The sequence below is a fragment of the Diceros bicornis genome, chromosome 18, assembly GCF_020826845.1.
Source record: "Diceros bicornis minor isolate mBicDic1 chromosome 18, mDicBic1.mat.cur, whole genome shotgun sequence".
In the NCBI taxonomy this organism is placed as follows: domain Eukaryota; kingdom Metazoa; phylum Chordata; class Mammalia; order Perissodactyla; family Rhinocerotidae; genus Diceros; species Diceros bicornis.
In genome coordinates, this window is record NC_080757.1 from 46,605,256 (window position 1) to 46,628,764 (window position 23,509).

At 39.3% G+C, this 23,509-nt stretch overlaps 1 protein-coding gene across 3 annotated transcripts in view; it reads left to right on the forward strand.

Moving 5' to 3' along the window:
* Positions 1-120: 120 nt before the first annotated feature.
* Positions 121-23,509, forward strand: part of DDX42 (DEAD-box helicase 42) — a 38,184-nt gene continuing 14,795 nt past the window's right edge. Inside the window, exons 1-6 of one of the 3 annotated variants that reach the window (XM_058561354.1) lie at positions 121-176; positions 10,051-10,287; positions 13,297-13,447; positions 18,556-18,617; positions 19,982-20,018; positions 20,857-21,006. In XM_058561354.1, the coding sequence (XP_058417337.1) occupies positions 10,067-10,287; positions 13,297-13,447; positions 18,556-18,617; positions 19,982-20,018; positions 20,857-21,006 (621 nt within the window). In that variant the 5' untranslated portion in view covers positions 121-176; positions 10,051-10,066. Of the gene's footprint in view, positions 177-570; positions 701-10,050; positions 10,288-13,296; positions 13,448-18,555; positions 18,618-19,981; positions 20,019-20,856; positions 21,007-23,509 lie in introns of those variants that run through there. The other 2 variants (XM_058561353.1, XM_058561355.1) reach the window with 2 other exon arrangements.

A 23,509-nucleotide genomic window follows, 5' to 3' on the forward strand; every position in this document is an offset into this window, starting at 1 on the left:
CAGCCTCCGGGACCGCGCGAGACCTCCTCCCCAGCTCGGCCAGGGTGCGGAGGGGCTGCTGGGAAAGTTATATAATCTCTCCTCTTGGGCCGGAACTGCTCGCGCCGATCCCAGCCCTCTCCACTAGGGTTCAGTCAAGTTGTCATCACGCTAAACTGGTGCTCCGGAAGCTAAAGGTAGCCATGCTCTATGGGACCACGTGGCCAGAGGCAAGCGGAGAAATGTTGCCCAGGATTAGAGTTTAGGGGGTCGACAATTGTATGTATATGTGGTTTCCGCCAAAGCCCTTTTCTTGGGATTTTTGGGCGACTCCCTGTCACTGCTACTCTTTCTTCATTACCAGGCCCACTTCCTAGATGGGCCATGAACACCCCCCCCCCCCCAGCAGCAGTGTCCCGTCAGAGCGTCTGAGGAGTTAGAAAGCATTCTGGAGCTTTAAGGTCGAGAGCCCACGGCGCCTTCCGGGAGCCATAGCCCCAGGCCCCGCCCTTCTCCCCGCGCGCTCTGCACTGCGCATGTCAGGTGTGCGTTCCCCTCCCCCTTCAGCAACGGGCCGAGAGGCGGCGGCCGCGAAGGGGGCGGAGAGGGAGGAGCGCGGCGGGACGCGGCCTGGACCGCGCGTACTTCGGGCCGCGGGATTCTCTCCGCGTAGGTGGTAGTAGCAGCTGCAGCTGCGGCCACAGCAGCAGGTTTGTGAGAGGTGAGTCTGGACGTGGGACCGCTGCCCCTTGGGGGCACTGGAGGCAACTGCGGGGCCTAGCGAGGGCCCGGGAACTGCGGCGTTGCTTAACAAAGAGTCGGGAGAGCCTGCGGGCACCGAAGGCCCAGGAGGCCGAGGAGGGGTGGGAGTGCGGGGCTCCAGGGGTCCTTCGGAGCCGCGACGCCCTCCCACGGCTCCCGCTTTTCCCGCACCTCTTACCGAGGCCCAGTTGGCGGCTTTCCGGAGTCGCCCGACCGCCCCCCCTGGTAGGGAAGGGATAGCCACCGGCAGGATTCTGACCCAAGTCGGCAGCACTTGGCAGATGCAAGCCTCCAAATCGGGGAGACCCGATAGGCAGAAGTTGCCGAATCGGAAGGCAGTAAAAACACTGTCGGTGATTTTTGTGCAGCCTTGAGTAGATCACTAATTAGCATCACTGTCGTCACACAAACTTTTTTGCGGCCTGCTTAAGAGCCTATCTGATGTCAGTCAATAATTTACCTGGAGTTGCAAGCTTACGCACCAATAATATAGGGAAGAACTATCGTACTAGTCGAGAGTTTTGGGAAATCATAGCTTCCTTGTCACCTTAATGAACCGTTTCCCCCTTTGCCCCTCACTCCTTTAGGCGGTCATTCAGTTTCTTTTGGCTTCCCTGTATATTGTTTTTTGTAAGTGATGTTTCTGTATCTGTTCTCCCCCATATACGCACGCCGAAACTCCTAAAGGGCAGAGTTTATGTCTTCATTCACTTTAACTTGCCAGAGCTAAGACCAGTTCTGGCACATAGGTGAGCAATAAGTGTTTTGTACAAAAATTAATTTTTAGACTTTCAGTAGTGCAAAAAAAAACGTATGCTGTATTTTCCTGTACCTGGAAGGGGCATTATATGGCCTAATCTGCAGTTCATTCAGGCACTGTTTTTATTGATGCCTACTGTGTGCCTATTTCCTAGCACTTGTCTAGGTCTGTGACTCCTGCCTTCATGAAACTTATTTTGTGGTAGGGAAGAGAGACAATAAATGCATAAATTATACTGAGTGTTAGATGATTAGTGCCTTCTGTAAAAAAATAAAACTGGAAAGAGGGTTGAGGGGGTGTTGCATTTTGAAATAGGATGGTCAGGGAAGTATGTACAGACAAGCTGATATTTAAGGTACTAGAAGGAGGTGAGGGAGTGAGCCCAGCGAGTATCTGGGGAAAGGAATGTTCCAGGCAGACGGAATAGCAAGTGTCAAGGCCTTAAAGAGGACAATGCTGGCCTGTTAGAAGAACAGTTGGAAGACCAATGTTCTTGGAGCGCTGTGAGCCAAGGAGGGAGTAGTAGAAGATAAGGTCAGGGAAGAACTGGGGGGAGCATAGAACAACCAGGACCTTTTAGGTTATTGCGAGCATTTCACTTTGCTCTGCCTGGAACGGGGACCGTCTGAGGGTTTTGAGCAGCGGAGTGGTTAAGATTTGACTTACATTGTAATAATTTAATATAATTGATAGAGTGCAGTTCTTTATAGTATTTTAGTTTTATCAAGTCAATATTCATATAATCAGCTGTTACTTTCTTTAAGCTAACAGAGATGCTTCTCAAATAAGTGTAACCCACCATTTACTTATATTTGGCTTTAGAAGAAGGTGATAAAATTCTTGGGTTTTGTACAGATTCATGTTAAAGAACTGACTGGTTTATAGTGTGTGAGATGTTCTCAAGGCAGATTGTTAGAGTAGATGCTAATCAGCTGTCGCTAGATATCTCTCCTACTCCAAAAACACAAGTGATAAAGATTATGTCGTTTTATAATCAGTTGTTTTTAGTCCACTATTTTTAAAGTCATTTAGATCATATCTTATTTTCCACCATTGCTCAAAACATAAACTATATAGCCAAATTATCTCATGTTCCACAGTTATTCCAACTCCTAGCCTTTGCTATTTTAGTTTTCCTCCCTAGAATGTCTTATTCCTTTACACTTCTCTACTCAGCTTGCGTCTTTCTGTGCCTAATCTGTGTCCTAGCTCTCCTATGAAGCCTGTCCCCACTTGTCAGCTCACAGTGATCTCTGACATCTTCAGTGTCATGTGGCAATTGTGTGTGTAATCCCTGTGTTGAAAGTTCTGAGAAGTCTGGCTTGATATTCTCCATTTACCAATGGAGAAATTGACTTCTGAGAAATAACAATGATAAACATGACAGCTAATACATATTGTACACTTACTATGTGCCAAGTTTATTCTAAGTGTGTTTTTGTGTATAAACTCAATTTTTCACACCAACTCTGTGAAGTAGAACTGTGTAGTAGGTGATGTCTCACCATCTTACAGATGGGGAAACTAAGACCCAGAGAAGCTAAATAACTTCCTTGAGGTTCACATCAAGTTAGTGGCAAAGCTAGAGTTTGAACATAGTCAGCCTCTCTCCAGTCTGTGCTACGTTACTATGCTTATGATTTTCTAATAAATAATAGCATTTTAGTGCCTAGAACCATACCAACTAGGACTTTATGCTATCTTTAATTTTTCTCCTCAGCCAAGTTGAAAATCTCTTTGGGTCTCCTATATATTGAATAAACATGAATAATGAGTATATACCCTGAAAAACACAAGAGATAAAAAATGCATAAGCCTACTTCTTCACCCATGAAACCCCTCATGGAGTTAGAGAGAGAAAACAAGAACACAAATAGTAGTTATGATTAAATGTTGGGTGTTTTAAGACTAGAAAGGGATTTTGAGGAAAGATAGGATTTCTCTGGGAGAATCATATGTATATATATGTATATATATTTTTTTTTGATGAGGAAGATTGGCCCTGAGGTAACATCCATTGCCAATTGTCCTCTTTTGCTGAGGAAGATTAGCCCTGAGCTAACATCCGTGCCCATCTTTCTCCATTTTGTATATGGAACACCGCCACAGCATGTCTTGATGAGCAGTGCGCTGGTCAGCGCAGCGCCTGGGATTCGAACCAGGAAACCCCGGGGCCGCCAAAGCGGAGTGCGCAAACTTAACCACTATGCCGGCCCCTGGGGGAATCATGTATGTCATAGTTCTAGGAGTTGGTATTTGAGATGGACTTTGAAAGATAGGACTTTGGTAGGTAGGTAGAGTGAGAGATTTGGTGGGGAGGGAATCCTGGTAGAGGGAAGAGCATTCATCAAAGTGCTTGGTTTTCTGGAAAAACTGGTGCATGTGGGGAAACCCTGGGAAATATGAATGGTAAAGTACAGTAGTTTGTTGCCGTAATGGAGAGTCTCATTCCAGCCTGATTGAGTAACTATGGAGAGCTATTGAATTGAAGAGAATGATAGAATCAGAAATGTGTGTCAGGAAGGTTTGGTGCTGGGATCTGGAAGAACCTGGAAGAGGGTTTTTCTGAGCATGTGAATGCTCGCCTCCCTTGAGTGTGACTTTCCCTTGTTCCACACTGTTAACAAACACGATGTTACTCTGCCAAAGGATGTGGAAATTCATTTTCTCTTTTTGCTATTTATCTCTGACCCACTATTAGTTCACCGTTTTATACTTCACCACATAGAGTCACTTCTCATAGATTCTGAAATATTTACTGATTGTAGATGCAGCCTCTAGATGTACATCACCATGACTTTTCCAGCAAAACAGACATTCTTAGAACAGTAGAATTGTGGGGGTGGGGGGGGGTTACTTGTCAAGTATCAGTCTCCTCAAAGAGGTGTTACCTGCCTTCTTTCTATCTGTAATAGCTTACCCCTTGCCTTGCTTTTTTTTTGTAGCACTTTTACTGCCTGAAATATGATTTGGTTTTTCTTTCTCTTGGAGCAGACTGAGTTCCCTGAGGGCTGGGGCTGTGTCTGATTCCATTACTGTATCCTCAGCACCTAGAACAGTGCCTGGCAAAATAGGCACTCAGTATATTTTGAATTACTGATCACTCCTAGTAGTGGTGTGGAGGCAGGATAACAGTCAGAAAGATTTGTTAGGAAATTATTGCAGTGGTGGAGGTGGAGAGGAGAGGTGTCCCTCAAAGTACTGGGTACATAGTAGAAAGTGGTTATTGGTCCGTATAAAACAATGTTTGTTATTACTAAGACCCAACTTAGGTTGTTGTCTTCAAAGCACATGCTCATTAAATTTTGTTTATGGTTCTATTATATACTAATTCTTTCCAAAGTAGATGTTTTTATTTAAAAAGCAATCTTTTTTAAAAAGAAAAAAATGTAGTCAAATAGTCAAAAGTACGTTTGCATTCCTCCCTCATAAACTGAATAAAATAACTAAAAATTTTCTTATTTTTAAGATTGTGGTAAAATACATATAGAAATCTTAACCATTTTAGGGGCCAGCCCAGTGGTGCAGTGGTTAGGTGCATGCGCTCTGCTGCAGCGGCCTGGGGTTCGCAGGTTCGGATCCTGGGTGCACACCGATGCACTGCTTGTTAAGCCATGCTGTGGTGGCGTCCCATATAAAGTAGAGGAAGATGGGCACAGATGTTGGCTCAGGGCCAGTCTTCCTCAGCAAAAAGAGGAAGATTGGCATTAGATGTTAGCTCAGGGCTGGTCTTCCTCACACAAAAAAAATCTTAACCATTTTTAAGTGTACAGTTTAGTGGCATTAAGTACATCCACGTTGTTTTGCTACCGTCAGCACCATAGTGTCCACAGAACTCTTCATTTTGCAAAGATGAAACTCTGTACCCATTAAACAATAACTCCCCATTCCCTGCTTCCTCCAGCCCTCAGCAACTACCATTGTGCTTTCTGTCTCTGAGTTTGACTACTCTAGGGACCTCATACAGGTGGAATCACATAGTACTTGTCCTTTTGTAACTAGCTTATTTCCTTAATATGATGTCCTCAAGGTTCATTCATGTTGTAGCATGTGTCAGAATTTCCTTTCTTTTTAAGGCTGAATAATATTGCTATATATATATAAAGTCTCACCACATTTAGTTTATCTACTCTTCCATCAATGGACACTTGGGTTGCTTCCACCTTTTGGCTACTGTGAATAATGATGCTATGAACATGGGTAGACTGCTTTCAATTCTTTTGGGTATATACCCAGAAGTGGAATTGCTGAATCATATGGTAGTTCTGCAATTAATTTTTTGAGGAACTACCATACTGTTTTCCACAGGGGTTGAACAATCCTACATTCCCACCAGCAATGTATAAGGGTTCCAGTTTCTCCATATCCTTGCCAACACTTGTTATTTTCTGTTGTGGTTTTTTTTTTTTATAGTAGCCATCTTAATGGATGTGAGGTGATGTGGTTTTGATTTGCATTTTCCCAATGATTAGTGATGGTGAGCATCTTTTCATATGCTTGTTGGCCATTTGTATATGTTCTTTGGAGTAATGTCTATTCAAGTCCTTTGCTCATTTTTAATTGGATTTGTTGTTGTTGTTGTTTATTGTTTTTAATGAAGTCGGTGAATTATACCTGTGTGTTGAAAACCATGTGGTGATTTCTGTATGCACTGAAGCTAGTGGGTGTTCTCGCCATTTCTGTCATCAATCTGAGAAGTGTTTATGAAGGCAGCGGTGAAGTTTCAGAGCTATTTGATATGAGTTTACCAGCTTAGTAGGAAGGATACAGGTATATTATTATAACCTGAGAGAAGGCTCAGAAGCGCCTGTGTGTGTGTTTGTTAAGACCAAATGGAGCTTTGAGGAGACCCACAAATAGCAGGAGGATAGTTAATCTTTTAATATCCTCACTGCTTTGACCTCGTTATCAACTATTTAGTAGATGTCTCTTGTCCAGTGTTTGTTTAGAGATTGCCAATTAATAATCTAAGCAGAAGAGGGTTCATCTTTTTTTTTAACATCATAAAACCAAATAGAGATTAGGTTGGCTATCTTTCGCTTCTCCTATCAGCTATAATTTCTCAAACCTCTGTGACTGTCGAGGTTAAGTAGCCATATACATGGTATAATAGTAGGAAAAACTTGTCAAGAGAGTAAGGAATTAATGGTACCTTGAGGATGATCTGGCTTCGATTTAATCAGGAAGGCTGGATGGCTAGATAGTGAGGTGTGTAATAATGGAAGATGACGGTTTTCACAAATGCTGGGATGAATTTTGAAGAGCCTGAAGGCATGATATTTATTCAACAAAAATTTTTAGATTACTACACACACACTAGGCACTAAGGATAAAGTGCTGGGCAAAACAGGCAAAGTCCCTGCCCTCATGGAGCTAACGTTCTAGTCAGCGGGGTATTTAGAAAGCACAGTTGTTTGGCCTTGTTGAGGCAATAAATTAGGGGAAAAGGGCAGTGTGTTCTAAATCAACTAGTGAAAGGCTCAGGGGCACTAAAGTGTTCTCAGTCTTTTGGTTGACCTAACTCTCTGAAGAGTAAAGAAAAAATTATTGCATGTTTTGCATCTTGTTGGCTCCAACTTTTCATATATGTCTCTCATCTTATCTTTCTGAAACACTGATCTGAAATGTGTCCCCTTTTTGCTTAAAATTAAGATTCCTTATAACTGGCAGAATATAGTTTTGTATGGTGTATTCTTAGCATAGCATACTAAGCTGTTCATCTAGGCCCTGCCTGTCTTTTTGAGCGTGTGTCCTGCAACTTTCCCAAATGTCCTACAGAACTGGAACTCTAGCTGCACTGAACTATTCCCAGTTCCCTGAGGTAGTACTTAGAGTTCCCTCAATTTAAAATGCCCTGCTCTGATGCTTTTTCCCTGGTCTAATGCCTCTTGAGATTTCAAAACTTAACACCAGTGTATCTCCAGAAAAACTTCTGTGCCTTCTCCTCTACTCATCCTGGGTTGGGTACCCCTCTCTTGGGACACCATTGAATGCGCTTTGTGCAATACTTCTGTTAGAACATATAATGTTTTTTTTAGCTGGCTGAAACTACAACGTGAACTCCTTGAGAATGGGACTGTATCTTTCGTCTGTAAATGCCCAGTACTTAATAACACTGCCTGACCTTCCTCAGCAGGCTTTCACTAAACCAGTGAAAGTTTTCCTGCTAGCAGATTGTTGATGTGATTCTTAAAAGCTACCCAAACTTAAAGATTTTTTTCCTATCCTTCCTTTGCCTACCTTCTGATTTCTATGGCTTATTGATTAGCCCCTCATTATACATTATATACACTAGGGAAAATGAGGTTAAAATTCAGAGTCCATCATTTTTGTTGCTTAGGAACAGCTCTTGTAAAGCCAGGCTCATAAATTGGTAAAACATTATCAGATAACAACAATAAACAAACACATAGGGACAGAGATTGGATTGGTGGTTACCAGAGGGGATGGGGGGAGGGAGGAGGGTGAAAGGGATACTTCGGTACATGTGTGTGGTGATGGGTTGTAATTAGTATTTTGGTGGTGAACTTGATGTAATCTATGCAGAAATAGAAGTACAATGATGTACACCTGAAATTTTTACAATGTTATAAACTAATGTTACTGCAATAAACAAAAAATTAAAAAAAAAAAGAAAAAAAAAACATCAGATGCTAAAATTTTCTTGGATGTAAATATTCTTACTAAATCTCATCTCACCAGAATTGTGTTGATTCCCCTCAAGGGATTCCTGAAGAAAGCAGATGGTCTTAATTAAATTCAAATAAACAAGTACTTATTAAGTACTTATTTTAGCCATGTGTAACTTTTATGGAAGGTCCAAAATGAGTAAAGACAGTCCCTACCTGGAACTAAGGGTGGCCTAAGGGTAGAGATTGACAGAGCATAAATCAAATTTAATACTAAGCAGATTGAACTAAGTGCTATATAATAGCAGTTCAAACAAAACTTATCAGGTATATATGGGGGAGGGGAATAGAACCAGAAAACTAGAGTTGTTCCTGGTCCCTTCAACAGTGTCAATCATAAAAAGCAGTTTTTGGAACTCCTTTCCACATTGGCTTCAGAGTTTGTTATAAACATTGTAATTTTTCTTATTAATGGTAAACTTTAATTCAAAGAAGAAAGTAAAAGTCAAATAACTGCTGTTAACATTTTGGTAAACAACCCTCCAGCTATCTCTGTATATGTAACACGTTTTTACATTGAATCATACCACCCACCTTGTTTTATGCCCGTCTTATTTTACTCAGTGTGTAATGGACACTTTTGCATAAATGTAAGTAGTAATTAAAATTTTTAAAACTTAGAATGCATATTCCCTTTCGCTAAGCAATTGCGTTTTAAAAATTGATCCTAAGGAAGTAATTAAGGGTATGCACAAAGATATATGATATATTTCACATTTTAAAACAGTAGTGAAGAAGTGTATTTACTGACTTTTAAAGATGTTCATAGTATATCATTAGGTGAAGAAATCAGTAACTAAAACAATATGTACAGTATGTTTTATTATTATGTTTTTCAATGTAGTTTTTAAATTTTGTGTGTGTGTATACACACATATTCGTAGGAAAAATAGCAAAAGATATCAACAAAATTACGTATCTAGGAGAGGAAATTTCAGGTACATAGTTTTAAATTTTGTTCCTTTTTACTTTCTGAGTTTTCTGCTTTTCTACAAAACTTAGGTAATGTGTCATTGAAAAAGGTTTTTTGGAGCCTAGACTAATAAGATATAAGCTATTGTTTTTAAAGCGATTTCATCAATGCTCAGGAAATTTCTGTGTAATCCTTAACCATAGGCTAACTGAATACTTAAGGCAACTTATCAGTGAATCATGGTTTCTTCCTGGATAGTGTTCTAGAGGGCAGTTGCTCAATAAATGCATGGTTCATAAGTACCCTTCAGAGACAATTACATAGATACTTTCTACAAATAACGGATCTTATCTTTTAAGTTTTGATTCTTTGATTCCTCCAGATGTGATTACCAGAGGATAATCTTTAATTTTGAGACAGTCTTGCTGATAGCACCTCAATCTCTCTTATACCATTACATTATATTATAATGGTAGGCTGTTTTTGTCTTTTGTCTTTTTTTTTCGTCTATTTTCCTGGTAGACTGTAAACTCCGTGATGATTAAAGATTAAGAGATTTAAGGCTTTTCTGGTATCTTCAGTTGCCTAACACAAGCCTAGTACATATCAGATCCCCCAAAATATTTATTGTCTTATGAGTATTTTTGGCAGCTTAATAAGATGTTAAATTAGCAATCAGATCTGTTTGAAGGAGATGATATTAGATACTACATTCCTGTTTAGATTGATATCCCAATAAAATAAATAACAGTTTCTTCTGTGTCTTAGAAAATGTGACCATTTTGTTGAGGTTAGCATATTGCGTATGTGAAGTACAAAAGGTAAAGTTTTAATTGGGGCAAAAGTTTAAAATAAAATTATAGGTAGAGGTTGAAAGAGACATAAAAATAAGTGGGCTATTTACGTCATAAAGTTAAATTTATACTAGTGTATCTTATGCATAACAGATCAATCATTGACACCATGAACTGGAACAAAGGTGGCCCTGGCACTAAGAGGGGATTTGGCTTTGGAGGTTTTGCCATTAGTGCTGGAAAGAAGGAGGAACCAAAACTCCCACAACAGTCCCACAGTGCCTTTGGGGCAACCAGCTCTTCTTCTGGATTTGGAAAGTCGGCTCCACCTCAGCTCCCTTCTTTCTACAAAATTGGATCTAAACGGGCCAACTTTGATGAAGAAAATGCGTAAGTGGTAATTTCTAGTAATTTATTAAAGGTTGGGCTTTGAGAAATTCATGCCATCAACAGAAATTGAGGCAAAGAAACCATTTGTTTCCCAAATTGTAATATGACTACTACTTCTTCTTCTTCTTCTTTTTTTTTTGGTGAGGAAGATTAGCCCTGAGCTAACATCCATTGTCAGTCCTCCTCTTTTTGCTGAGGAAGACTGGCCCTGGGCTAACATCTGTGCCCATCTTCCTCCACTTTGTATGGGACGCTGCCACAGCATGGCTTGACAAGCAGTGCGTTGGTGTGAGCCTGGGATCCGAACCTGTGAACCCCGGGCCGCTGCAGCGGAGCACATGCACTTAACCGCTACGCCACCGACCCCTAATATGACTTCTTAAATTGGTTGTCTCACTGAATTGCATTGTACCTAAAAAGTGAAATTATTCAGTCTACTACTCATTTGTAAGGAATATAATACTTGTGTGCTTACTTATACCTTCACAGTACTTGTTCCAAAAAGGATTTGAGGCCATCGAAACCTAAATATAGCTGAAGAGTTTTAAAAATCCACATGGTTTTTGATGGTCTTTACTAAAGTGTTTTATTTACACTATATAAGTTGTTTCGTAAACACAGGCAGGTGTCAGAACTGCTAGAGACAGAATTTACCTCAATACCTAAGTCCTCAAAACTAGTATGTTGTGACATCATATAGTAGTAGAAAAATGTACTCAGATTTTTGCCCACAGTTCTCAGGAAACATTTACCAATTATCTTTTTTAACTTGATTGTCTAATAAGGTAGTTGTTATAAGAAACTGGAGTTTGAAGTTTTGAGCTCTAATTCCTATAGGTTATAACTTTTCTTTTTGCCAAGTCTGAAGAAATCTCTTAATGCTATCATTTCCAGCCTGGTTGTGACGATTTTTTTTCATTAAAAAAATTTTCAAGATTGAAGTTTTTGTTTTTTGGTTTTTTTTTTTGTGAGGAAGATCAGCCCTGTACTAACATCTGCCAATCCTCCTCTTGTTTTGCTGAGGAAGACTGGCCCTGGGCTAAGATCCGTGCCCATCTTCCTCCACTTTATATAGGACGCCGCCACAGCATGGCTTGCCAAGCGGTGCATTGGTGCGCGCACGGGATCCAAACCGGCGAACCCTGGGCCGCCACAGTGGAATGTGTGCACTGAACTGCTTGCACTACTGGGCTGGCCCCCTCAAGATTGAAGGTTTTAAAGTACACAGCAGCATTTTTAAAAACTGGTATGTTAATCAGGAATTAAATACAGAAGTAGCTGTTTAAGGTTCAGCAAAGTCAGGGATTATTATTCTAGAGAGCAGTTTACCAGTTCAGGGACACTTTTTCTTTTCTTTTTTTTTTTTTTTATAATTTTATTTATTTATTTTTCCCCCAGAGCCCCAGTAGATAGTTGTATGTCATAGCTGCACATCCTTCTAGTTGCTGTATGTGGGACGCCGCCTCAGCATGGCCGGAGAAGCGGTGCGTCGGTGCACGTCCGGGATCCGAACCCGGGCCGCCAGCAGCGGAGCACGCGCACTTAACCGCTAAGCCACGGGGCCGGCCCTCCCAGGGACACTTTTTCATTAGTTCAATGAAACCTGCTATATAAATGAGTATGTGTTTGTGTGTGTGTAGCACATTACAGTTGTTAGAACTTTTAAAATAATTCCTATGAAGACTTGAAATGCTTTAAAATTTTAAGCTGCAGTTGTTATTTGCTTAAATTAATATTTGATTATATTACTATTTTATTTAATTTTGAGGTAAGGTCTAAACAATGGTTTTTTTTGTTTGTTTGTTTTTTTGTGAGGAAGATCAGCCCTGAGCTCACATCCGTGCTAATCCTCCTCTTTTTGCTGAGGAAGGCTGGCTCTGAGCTAACATCTATTGCCAATCCTCCTCCTTTTTTTTCCCCCCCAAAGCCCCAGTAGATAGTTGTATGTCATAGTTGCACGTCCTTCTAGTTGCTGTATGTGGGACGCGGCCTCAGCATGGCCAGAGAAGCGGTGCGTCCGTGCGCACCTGGGATCTGAACCGGGGCACCAGTAGTGGAGTGCGTGCACTTAACCGCTAAGCCACGGGGCTGGCCCAAAAACAATGTTTTTTTTTGTTTTAGTTTATAAAGAGCTGCATAGACATCCTTTTCTGGGAAGTTTGTTAGAGGGAAAGTGATGCTTTCTCCAGACTTTGAAGTTGTCTTTTCTGAATACTTAAGTAGTATGGTGAATGATTTTGGGTTTGTTTTTTTTGGTGAGAAAGATCAGACCTGAGCTAACATCTGCCCATCCTCCTCTTTTTTGCTGAGGAAGACTGGCCCTGGGCTAACATCCATGCCGGTCTTCCTCTACTTTATATGGGACGCTGCCACAGCATGGCTTGACAAGCCGTGCATCAGTGCGTGTCTGGGATCGGAACCGGCGAACCCCGAGCCGCTGCAGCAGAGCGCGTGCACTTAACCGCTTATGCCACGGGGCCGGCCCCTGGTGAATGATTTTGAATTGAGCATTTATTTTTAATTCTAGAAGTTTTCTCTTGGTCCTCAGAAAATAGCCCAGAACTTCTGAAGAAAGTCACTAGCCTTGGGAATATATCTAAAAGTTTTTAGAGGATTATAAAGAATAAACTAGGTTTTTAATGTTTCATACAAAAGTAATTTTTTTCATAGCATACACTCTTTAAATATTTGCTATATCTATTCGACAATGATATACTAAATTTGTACTGAAAACTCATCGCTTTTAACAGAACTGGAAATGTGATTTGGACAGGCGCTGTTGAAGTGGAGAATCTGCTGTGTCTTTTTTTTGCAATATTAGAATTTTGCATGTGTTAAGTAATACTTAATAATTAGGTCCTTAGCCAAAACCTGGAGGTCTCTAATTTGACCTGTATAGTTTAAATCTCTTAATAGTAACATATAACATAGTAAAAATTTCTGTTAAATGAAAGATTCACTGACGCCAAACTAAACATTCACTTTACATTCACACATTTTAATTTTCAGATATTTTGAAGATGAGGAAGAAGACTCTAGCAATGTTGATTTACCTTACATTCCTGCTGAAAACTCGCCTACCCGCCAACAGTTCCATTCCAAGCCAGTAGATTCTGACAGTGATGATGATCCCTTGGAGGCATTCATGGCTGAAGTGGAGGCAAGTATCAACTCTATTTTGTGAAAAATTTTCAGCAGTTATAAATAGATCAAATTAACCTTGTGCTTCAGTCCTTGTTCAGAATTTGTTTTCTCGCCCCCGCCTTTTTTTTTTTGGAGAATTTTGCTGTTGTACTCCGCAGTTTCTTAAATATACTTCCACTTGCCCTGTAGTGTTTTCAGAGATGATCAGTGCCTAGAAATTTGAACTGTAACCCTTGAACATAGGAGCTCAAGATTCGTGTGTGTGTGTGTATGTTTTGTTTTAATAATTATTGGTATATTTTTAAGTGGAATTGAACATTCTCATTCAATCTAGCATTTATTAATTACATATTTACTTAAGGCAATTAATCTTAAATTGATAAAATTATGAATTCTGTATTCTGTACTTGTAATGTTTATTTATTATCAGCATTACATCAACATCCATGACCTCCCTGTAGAAATTGAAACTTGTGACCACTTCCTTCTTAAAATTCTCATTTGTTTTTTGTGATTTTGCATTTTGTCCTTTTTCTCTCATCTCTTTGACTTTTCTATTTATTGACTTATTTACTTTTTATTATGAAAAATTTCAAACACAGACAAAAGTAGAATAATAAAATGAGCCCCCATGTGCCCTTCACCCTACTTTATCAAATAACTTTTGGCCAATCTTGTGTTACCTAACCCCTCCCCAGCCCTCTTTTAGATTATTTTAAAGTAAATCTCAGATATATCATTTCATCCATCGGTAGTTCTGTGTCTCTATAAGATAACTCTTAAAAAAACATAATCATATCATTGTTGTACCAAAAAAAAACCCCTTACATATCCATCTGACTGTTTTCTGTCATTCTTGTGATCCTCTTCAGGTTTCTCAAATATGAGGATTCTTCTACAGTTCTCTATATTCATTTGCTATCTTCTCTCTTTATACATTCCTTAGTGACCTCATCTACTTCTAAAACTTAACTTCTGTATAAATAACCTCATCTACTTCTAAAACTTAACTTCTGGATAGATAATTCATGTTTTTAGTCTCATAGTCTCTCTTGGGTTTTAGCTCTGCTTTTCTAGAAGCATATTGGCCATTTTTACATGGGTGTGTCCCCCTGGAACCTTAAACTCACTTCATCATCTTTTCCTCCTCAACTAAGTCTTTGTTTTGTCTTGCTTATTTCTCTCTCTTTTTTTTTTAAGATTTTATTTATTTATTTATTTTTTTCCCCCAAAGCCCCAGTAGATAGTTGTATGTCATAGCTGCACATCCTTCTAGTTGCTGTATGTGGGACGCGGCCTCAGCATGGCCGGAGAAGCGGTGCGTCGGTGCGTGCCCGGGATCCGAACCCGGGCCGCCAGCAGCAGAGCGCGCACTTAACCACTAAGCCATGGGGCTGGCCCTTGCTTATTTCTCTTAATTGCACTAAAATTCACACAATCACCTTGGCTTTAACTTCTTCCTTTCACTCGCCCCTCTTTCTTATTTTCTTTTTACCAGATGATCAAGCATGTTCATAACTTATTTAATTTAATCCTCAGAATAATAATGAGAAACAGAAAAAATACATAAATATAATTTTTTAACTAATAAGAAAATAACCCTAAGATAATTCAAATCTCTTGCCCCAAATCACATTGCTACTGTGTGGCAGAGCTGGGACTCAAAATCTAATTTTTCTTGCTTAGTAGTCCTGAGAGCCTAGTTCTTTTCTTTATCATGCTGCCTTTCCTCTCATCATTTGCCAAGTTCTGTCCATCTTTACAGTATCTCTTGCATCTGTTCCTTCCTTTTTGTTTCCACTATTAGTCATCCTACTTTATACCCTCATTAACTCTTGCCTGGTCTAAATTGTCTCCCTGCTTTAGGCTCGCTGCTCTCCCGTTTATGTGGTATACAGCTACCCGCCATGTTAATTAGACTGAAGCATGTTTCTATCATGTTATTCCTCTTGCTCAAACACTGTCACTGCCTTGCTTATGAAATAAAGTCCTTTCAGATTCCTCAGTTACTTGTTACCCGAAGTCTTCAGCCAGAATTCATCTCTCCTCTAAGGAAAGAGGGAAAGAAAGAATCCAATATACAGTCACGTGTCACTTAACAATAGGGATACGTTCTCAGGAATGTGTCGTTAGGTGATTTCGTCATGTGTGAACATCATGGAGTGTATTTACACAAACCTAGATGGTATAACCTACTAACTACACACCTAGGCTACATGGTACTAATCTTATGGGACCACAGTCATATAAGCAGTCCATCATTGACCGAAACGTTATGCGATGCATGACTGTAGATGTGTTTTTGTTTGGCCTAGCCATTGCTTTTTAAAAACATGAGCCAATATTTCTAAGATCAGGAGATTTGTCTAAAAGTTCAGACTTTTGAAAAGTGGAAAATCTGGCAATACTAAGCCTGCATTCTTGTGTGGCAAAAACAGGCTGTTGCTGAGCAAATGGCTGGCTGCTTTAGACAAAGCATGCCTTTTCTGGTTCACCATACTTCCATCAATCTGTTGTCTTGTTGACATTGAGGCCACAATTTAGAACCATTTGTCATCACACTTGTGTTGTAGTTCTCTTACAGTAGAGAAATATTTCTCTGAGCTTGGGTCTCTTATCAATAACAGAAAATAAAAGGCCATGTGGTACAAGAAAAATTAGAGCATTCTTCTTTAGAAGAATCTTGCTACTTAGTAAAGTACCAGCAGAGTGTGTCTGTGTCAAAAGAATACAACTTTTCTTATCCTGGCTCACTTCAGTCGTTGTCAGATTGGCATCCCGTAGGTGTTTGAGTTTCTTGCCTTTGATTTAGAACAACTTAAAATTACTCGCCAAAGAGTAAACACCTAATAGATAGCAGAGCCAGAATTCAACTCCAAAGCCTGTATTCCTTCTGCTGTATTGTTCTGTATCTGAGTTCTTGTAGCACTGTGTATTTCTGCCATAACACTTACCAAAACTATTCAGAACACAAATGTGCTCTGCAACATGGTAGTGATTTAGTAAATATGTTGAATGATTCTCTCTAAAAGTAAAGACAATAAATGGTTTGTCATGTTTGAGATGCCTTGTATATTTTTTTTTTATCTTTTTGAGATAGGGGCATTTCCCAAAGAGCTATGTTTCTCATTATTTCTTGAGATCCCTAGTGATGAATTAGAAGAAAAATCAGCTCTTGATTTTTTCTGTGTTTAAATTTAGATTTAATTTTTGGTAGCACAAGCTAGTGTAGCCCTTTTCGAGTGGGAGTATCCAAGAATGGCCCAAATTCGCTTGCTTGGCATTTCAAGTAGTTGAAGCTGTTTGGAGGTTTAATCTTTTTGATATAGTATTATTCTTCTGGGTAGTTTTTGATGTAGTATCCAAAGGGATTTTGCTCATTTTTAGGACACAGAGATTGGATAGTGTCTGATCTTGGAGAGAGTGTTTTTGCCGAAGCATTGCATTAATCCCTGATCTCAGGTGTAACTTTTCTAGAAAGTATAAACTTTTCTAGTATTTGAACTAGATGAAGATTTATTTTTAGCCACTGTTTCAAAAAAAGATTCAAGTAGGCTTAAAAAATATGTTCTGTAAGTGTTTACGACCCATTTCTTATGTTACATTGTTTTTATATCATCTTCACTTCAGTTATAGTCTTAAGTATATTTTGTGTCTGGCTCAGTCCCTTGAAAAATCAATTATTCGTGTGTAATATTTCTTTTTAAAATAATTCCTCTTTATCAGGAACATTTGATTAGATAGAACACCTGATCATGCCAGGTTATATATAGTGACCTTTTTTTTTTGGTGAGGAAGATGAGCCCTAAGCTAACATCTGTTGTCAGTCTTCCTCTTTCTGCTTGAGGAAGATTGGCCCAGAGCTAACATCTGTGCCAGTCTTCCTCTATTTTTTATATATGGGACGCTGTCACAGTATGGCTTGATGAGCAGTGTGTACGTCCGTGCCCAGGATCTGAACCTGCAAACCATGGGCCACTGAAGTGGAGCGTGTGAACTTAACCATTATGCCACTGGGCTGGCCCCTAGTGACATTTGTTTGAATCAAAGAAGTCAGAAAAACTCATGTTGCTTTATAACAAGAAACAGTTGTGCAGAATGTGTTTAACCTTGGGGAAAATTACTTAATTCTTTTGACCTTGATTTTCACATGTATAAAACAATTAATTTAAGTTTAGATCAATGATTATCAATTTGCTCTGTATAAGAATTGCCTATGGGGGGCATAGCGGCCAGCCCCATGGCGTAGTGGTTGAGTTTGGCGTGCTCTGCTTCGGCAGCAGGGTTTCAGCTTCAGCTCTGCCGGGTTCGGATCCCAGGCACGGACCTGCACGACTCATCAGCCATGCTGTGGCAGCGACCCACATATAAAGTTGAGGAAGATTGGCACAGATGTTAGCTCAGGGCTAATCTTCCTCACTAAAGAAAGAACTGCCAATGGAAAATGGAAAAACTGCATGCATTTAACTTCATCCCAAAGGATTCTGATTTAGTAGATTTAGAGCAGGGTTTATCAACCTCAGGACTGTTGACATGGGTGCTGGATAATTCTTAGTTGTTGGGGCTCTCCTGTGTGTTGTAGGATGTTTAGCAGCATCTGTGTCTTTTACCCACTAGATACTAGTAACAACCCTCCCCCTCCAGTTATGACAACCAAAAATGATTGCCAAATGTCCACTGGGGACAGAATCACCTCAGTTTGAGAACCACCTTTCCAGAGTCATATCCAGAAATCTTCATTTTTTTTTTCTAGCCCCATTGGTAATCTGATGTAAATGGTCTTAAGCCACACTTTGAGAAAAGATGATTTGCCTTTTCTGATTTGCCTGAAATTAAAGCCCATAATTACAGCCATAATTATATCATTAATTTAAATAAAAAGAAAAAAAGTGGCTGTTCAAGCATTTTTGCTAATTTTTGTATCCATCGTATATATTGCATTGATTTTTATATTGTGATTATAAAAATCACACAGTCCATGTATAGTATTTAAAAAAAATAATTGTCAAAATGTATAGCTAAAACTATAATGGCACTGTTCAAATCTAAAAATTCTTTATAAAGAAATTTCCTTTTCAAGGTTTTTTAGTTCATATGATTCCATATGTCCTTTTGTTTCATTAGGATCAGGCGGCTAGAGACATGAAGAGGCTTGAAGAAAAGGACAAAGAAAGAAAAAACGTGAAGTAAGTTGTTTTCTTCTCTCTCACAAAGGTTACGTGAAAATTGCAACAGTATTACAAAGCCTCTTTCCCCGAAGTTGATAGAGAAAAATTAAAATACACGAGTGTCTTGACTTGAAGTTTTTCCTATACCTTGAATAATATTTCTGTCGGTAATAAAGATGACGAAAGTCTTTGCACTTGCAGTAATTAAAAAGCATTCTTTTTGGTAGAATAGTGTTTGGTGTTCAACTGTAAATAGTTTTTTAGTAAACATAATGAGTTACAGTGGGAGTTGCGAGCATAATTACTAAAATTTGGGTTCATTGTTCTTTTTGTTCCATAACTAATATAAAATAGGTTAATGCCTATATGATTGATTATGAGAAGTAATGGTGATTATATCATTTTTAAAACTACGTATATTATTAATAAATAATAAAACCTAATTTATTTAAGGAGTGACAACATGCTTTAGCAACTAATCAGAATTTGAAATACTTTGTTCTCTGGGAAAGAGAATTCTCCTCCTTCCCTTGCTGAATACACTCCTCTTAAGGCTTTTGCTACCAGGCACAAGTAGGCATGATTGGACCTTCCCTCCCCTTGGCAGTTGGTGCCACAGGCCCTCCCCAAGGTTCTTATGCCATATGGAGGTTCAGCCTTCTCTTCGGTGCTTACTATGTGTTGCATCCTCTTCCAACTGCCTTATACTGGTTATGTTGCTTGCCTTAGGAATAGCAGGTGCTCTAACTTAGGCAGAAAATCTGATTAGAAAGAGATGGCTGTGGAAATTAAACCACCATACTTTCTATAGCTCCTGAGAGATGTAGCAAGTCACAATGGTCCCCTTCTCCATGTGAACTACTTAGGCGTTTTAGTCCCAAACTTACAAAAGAGTTGATGTAGTTTTACTCTCTGTCCTCAAAGATTTTGGCTAAATGCAGTTACTCCAGAGCTAGAAACTGTGGGGGACATTAAGAAAGTTATGACATTCTTTTTAGCGTATACCAAATGCAGGATTTTTTTTTTTTTTTACATATAAAATGCTTTTTACAACTGCATTGTATTTGTTGCGTGGGGTTGACAAGGCTAGGATCCTTGAGTATCTATCTTCAAAAGTTTTTACTCCTTATACACTTGTTGGTAATTGATGTTTCTAGGGGTACCATATCATCCCATTCAAAAGAAATGCAAACTGCAGCTTATAGAGTGAAACCACACATGTGTGATGAATGGATAGTTTACAGTGTGCTTATTGCTGCTTTGTTATTGTTAGTGTTGAGAGTTCCTGTGCTGTATGGAATTCAACACTAATCTGCTATAAGTATGGAGCTGGGTATGTGGAACATTTGCAGGGAAGTTTGTTTCTCCGCTTGTTTTTCCAGGGGTATTCGAGATGACATTGAAGAGGAAGATGACCAAGTGAGTTCCTATGCAGTATTTCTATCTTTTATTTTTACCCACAAAGTCTGTACTGGGGACAAGCTAGAGCTTGCCTTCATTGAAATGGCCATTCTTGACATTCAGCAGGGAATGTCATTTGACTTGCTCCTTTTCTACATGTGTGACCAGTAGGTAATATAAAGATTCACGTGGCTTTCCCCCATGTTGAAGATGGAACTTTTGATCAACTATGACATCAAAAACAAATAGGAGCTTTATTCAGCTTGATTTTTTTAATCCAAAATTAATGTTTATTCTGATAAATCAAGAAATAGAGTAGTGTGGGATCTACTGATGGCCTCTAGCAACACCTAACCTCTACCTCTCTCTAAGGATTCTGTTTGTGATTCTTGTATTTCAAGATGGAACGTTAGTAACTGTCTTTTAGTATTTTTCCATTGTTCAGTTGTGGGATGGTGAGAAGGGAACCAGAGTGAACAGTAGCCCTTTCCAGGTTTGTGACCCTTTTAATCAGAGTCAACTTCCAAACTTGGTTTTGTAAAGCCACAGCATGTGTTCCACAGCTCTGGGCAGGGTAGGTAGACACCCACCCCAGGAAAGCTGTAGAACAGACAGATTTGTAAGTTTTCTGTTAAACAAGTTAAATCATTTTGTATACTAACTGTCTCATTCATTTCCTCTGATTGTCCCTCTGAATACTGCTATTGTTAAAGGAGTCATTGCTAGTAAAAGTCTTGCCTTACTTGGTAGGTACTTAAACTGTGCAGTCATCTGGTACACTGTGTGCACTAATTACAGGAGCAGAAATGTTCTTAATTGTACTTGGGTATGATTATGTTCTTGTGCTTTCCTGCAGGAAGCTTATTTTCGGTACATGGCAGAAAACCCAACTGCTGGTGTGGTTCAAGAGGAGGAGGAAGATAATTTGGAATATGATAGTGATGGAAATCCAATTGCACCTTCCAAAAAAATCATTGATCCTCTTCCTCCCATTGATCATTCAGAGGTATGGTGTTCCTTGCTGAATTTGATTCTTGTTTCAAGCTGATACTGTTTTCTTCAGCTTTAATATTTAGGTTTTCCCAATATCTGGGTACTCCTGATTCATAATTCTTATGTCATGAGAATATTTATTCTTTGGGATCTTGTCATCTCTGCTAAGTGGTTGAGTCAGAAATTCCATGGGTCTTTATAGCCTATATTGTTGTTCAAGGTACAGCTGAATCACTTGCTCACATTCAACTTTAGGCTAAGAATTTTTTTCAAGCAATTGTAGTTGTTTTCCAGACCATCATTTACCATCTTCCTTTCAAAATGGACCCTTGGGCCTGCATTTTTTTTTAATTGCTGTAAATGTTTACTATTTCTCCCAGATCTGGGGCAGAGGTGAGGCTGGTCAATGGAACCAGGAATTACAGGTTCCTTATAATCAGGAAAAGGAAATGAGGATATCAGTATACCCACTTGAGAAAAATGCAGTGTTTCATACAGGTTAAATATCAGATTAGATCCTGCATGTCCTAGTGATTCTAGATTTAGAGCAATGGTTCTCAAAGTATGGTCCAAGGACTCCTGGAAGGATCTTTCCAGAGAGTCTACAAAGTCAAAAGAATTTTCATAATAATGCTAAGATTATTTACCTTTTTCACTGCATCAGCATTTGCATCAGTGGTTAAAATCAGTGGTAGGTAAAACTACTGAAAGCTTAGCATGAATCAAGACAGTGGAACCAGCTGTTCTAGTAGTCATTATATTCCTTTCTGCAAGACCATTACAGTTAAAAAAGAAAAAAAGCCAGCTTCACTTAAGAATATCTTTTTTTTTGTGAGGAAGATCAGCCCTGAGCTAACATCTGTGCTAATCCTCCTCTTTTTGCTGAGGAAGACCGGCTCTGAGCTAACATCTATTGCCAATCCTCCTCCTTTTTTTTGTCCCCAAGGCTCCAGTAGATAGTTGTATGTCTAAGTTGCACATCCTTCTAGTTGCTGTATGTGGGACGCGGCCTGAGCATGGCCAGAGAAGCAGTGTGTCGGTGCGTGCCAGGGATCCGAACCCGGGCCACCAGTAGCAGAGCGCGTGCACTTAACCACTAAGCCACGGGGCCGGCCCTTAAGAATATCTTTGATGAAACAGTAAAAATTATTTATTAAATCTTGACCCTTGTGTTACTTGTCTTTTTATTCTGTGTGACAAAATGGGAAGTATAAATAAAGCATTTCTGTTGCATACCAAAATATGATAGTTATCTCAAGGAAAAGCGCTTAGGTATTTGAGTTGTGAGCTGAACTAACTGCTTTTTTTGCCCCCGAAACACTGTTTTCACTTGAGAAAATGAATGACACTTAAAGGAAAACAAATGAAAATGTTTATTGCCAATGATAGAAATTCAAGCAAAAATTAGAATCTGGGAAACATATTCACCACAGTGAGCTTGACTTTGACTAGAATTGACTTTTCAGTACTTAAAGTCCATTGTAATGACATTCATGGTGATAAACAACTGTGATTTTTTTTTGGTATACATTATATAATGAAATGTGTCACTGTTTGGATTATCTGCATACTACCTCAGTGAACCAGCATTTTCTAATAGCCAATGTATGATGTTACAAAATCTTGCTTGAGTGAAAGCTCCATTCAAAGCACATGATAGACCCATGGATTATAATGTAATGGAATGTGAAAAGTTCGTTGATATGGTTTCGGGTTACAAAGTGAAAATAACCTTTAAGAAATGATCACTTGTCAAATTTTAGTGTAGTAGTGAAGAGGAATAAAAATCTGCAAGAATCTGAAAAGGCTATTAATAAATAATCTCTTCCATTTTCCCACTACATATCTTTGTGAGGCCAGATTTTCTTTATGGGCTTCAATCAAAGCAACATATTGCAACAATTTGAATATAGTAGGAACCATTTTCTTTGTTTTGTTTTGTTTTTTGTGAGGAAGATCAGCCCTGTGCTAACATCTGCCAATCCTCCTGTTTTTTTGCTGTGGAAGACTGGCCCTGGGCTAACATCCGTGCCCATCTTCCTCCACCTTGTATGGGACACCGCCACAGCATGGCTTGCCAAGCAGTGTGTTGGTGCGTGCCCGCGATCCGAACCGGCGAACCCCGGGCCACTGCAGCGGAGCGCGCGCACTTAACTGCTTGTGCCACTGGGCCAGCCCGGAAACCGTTTTCTTTTAAGTCACACGTTAAAGAGATTTGTAAAAATGTAAAACAGTGTTATAAAATAGTTACTTTTAAGCATTTATGTTAACGTGTAATGGGTTTATTGTTATTTTTAAGTGACTAGATTAAGAAATTTTTGTTCAGTTTTAATTTTAATATGGTAAATATCAATAGATATAACCCACATAAAAGAAAGCTTGTGTTTTTGTTAAGTGCATATAAAGGGCACCTGAGACTAAAAAGTGATAACTACTGGTCTAGACTGGAGTATGGGTTATATTCAATTTTTCAAATATTTCCTTTTGCACAGATGCTACCACTAATGCCTTGGTAT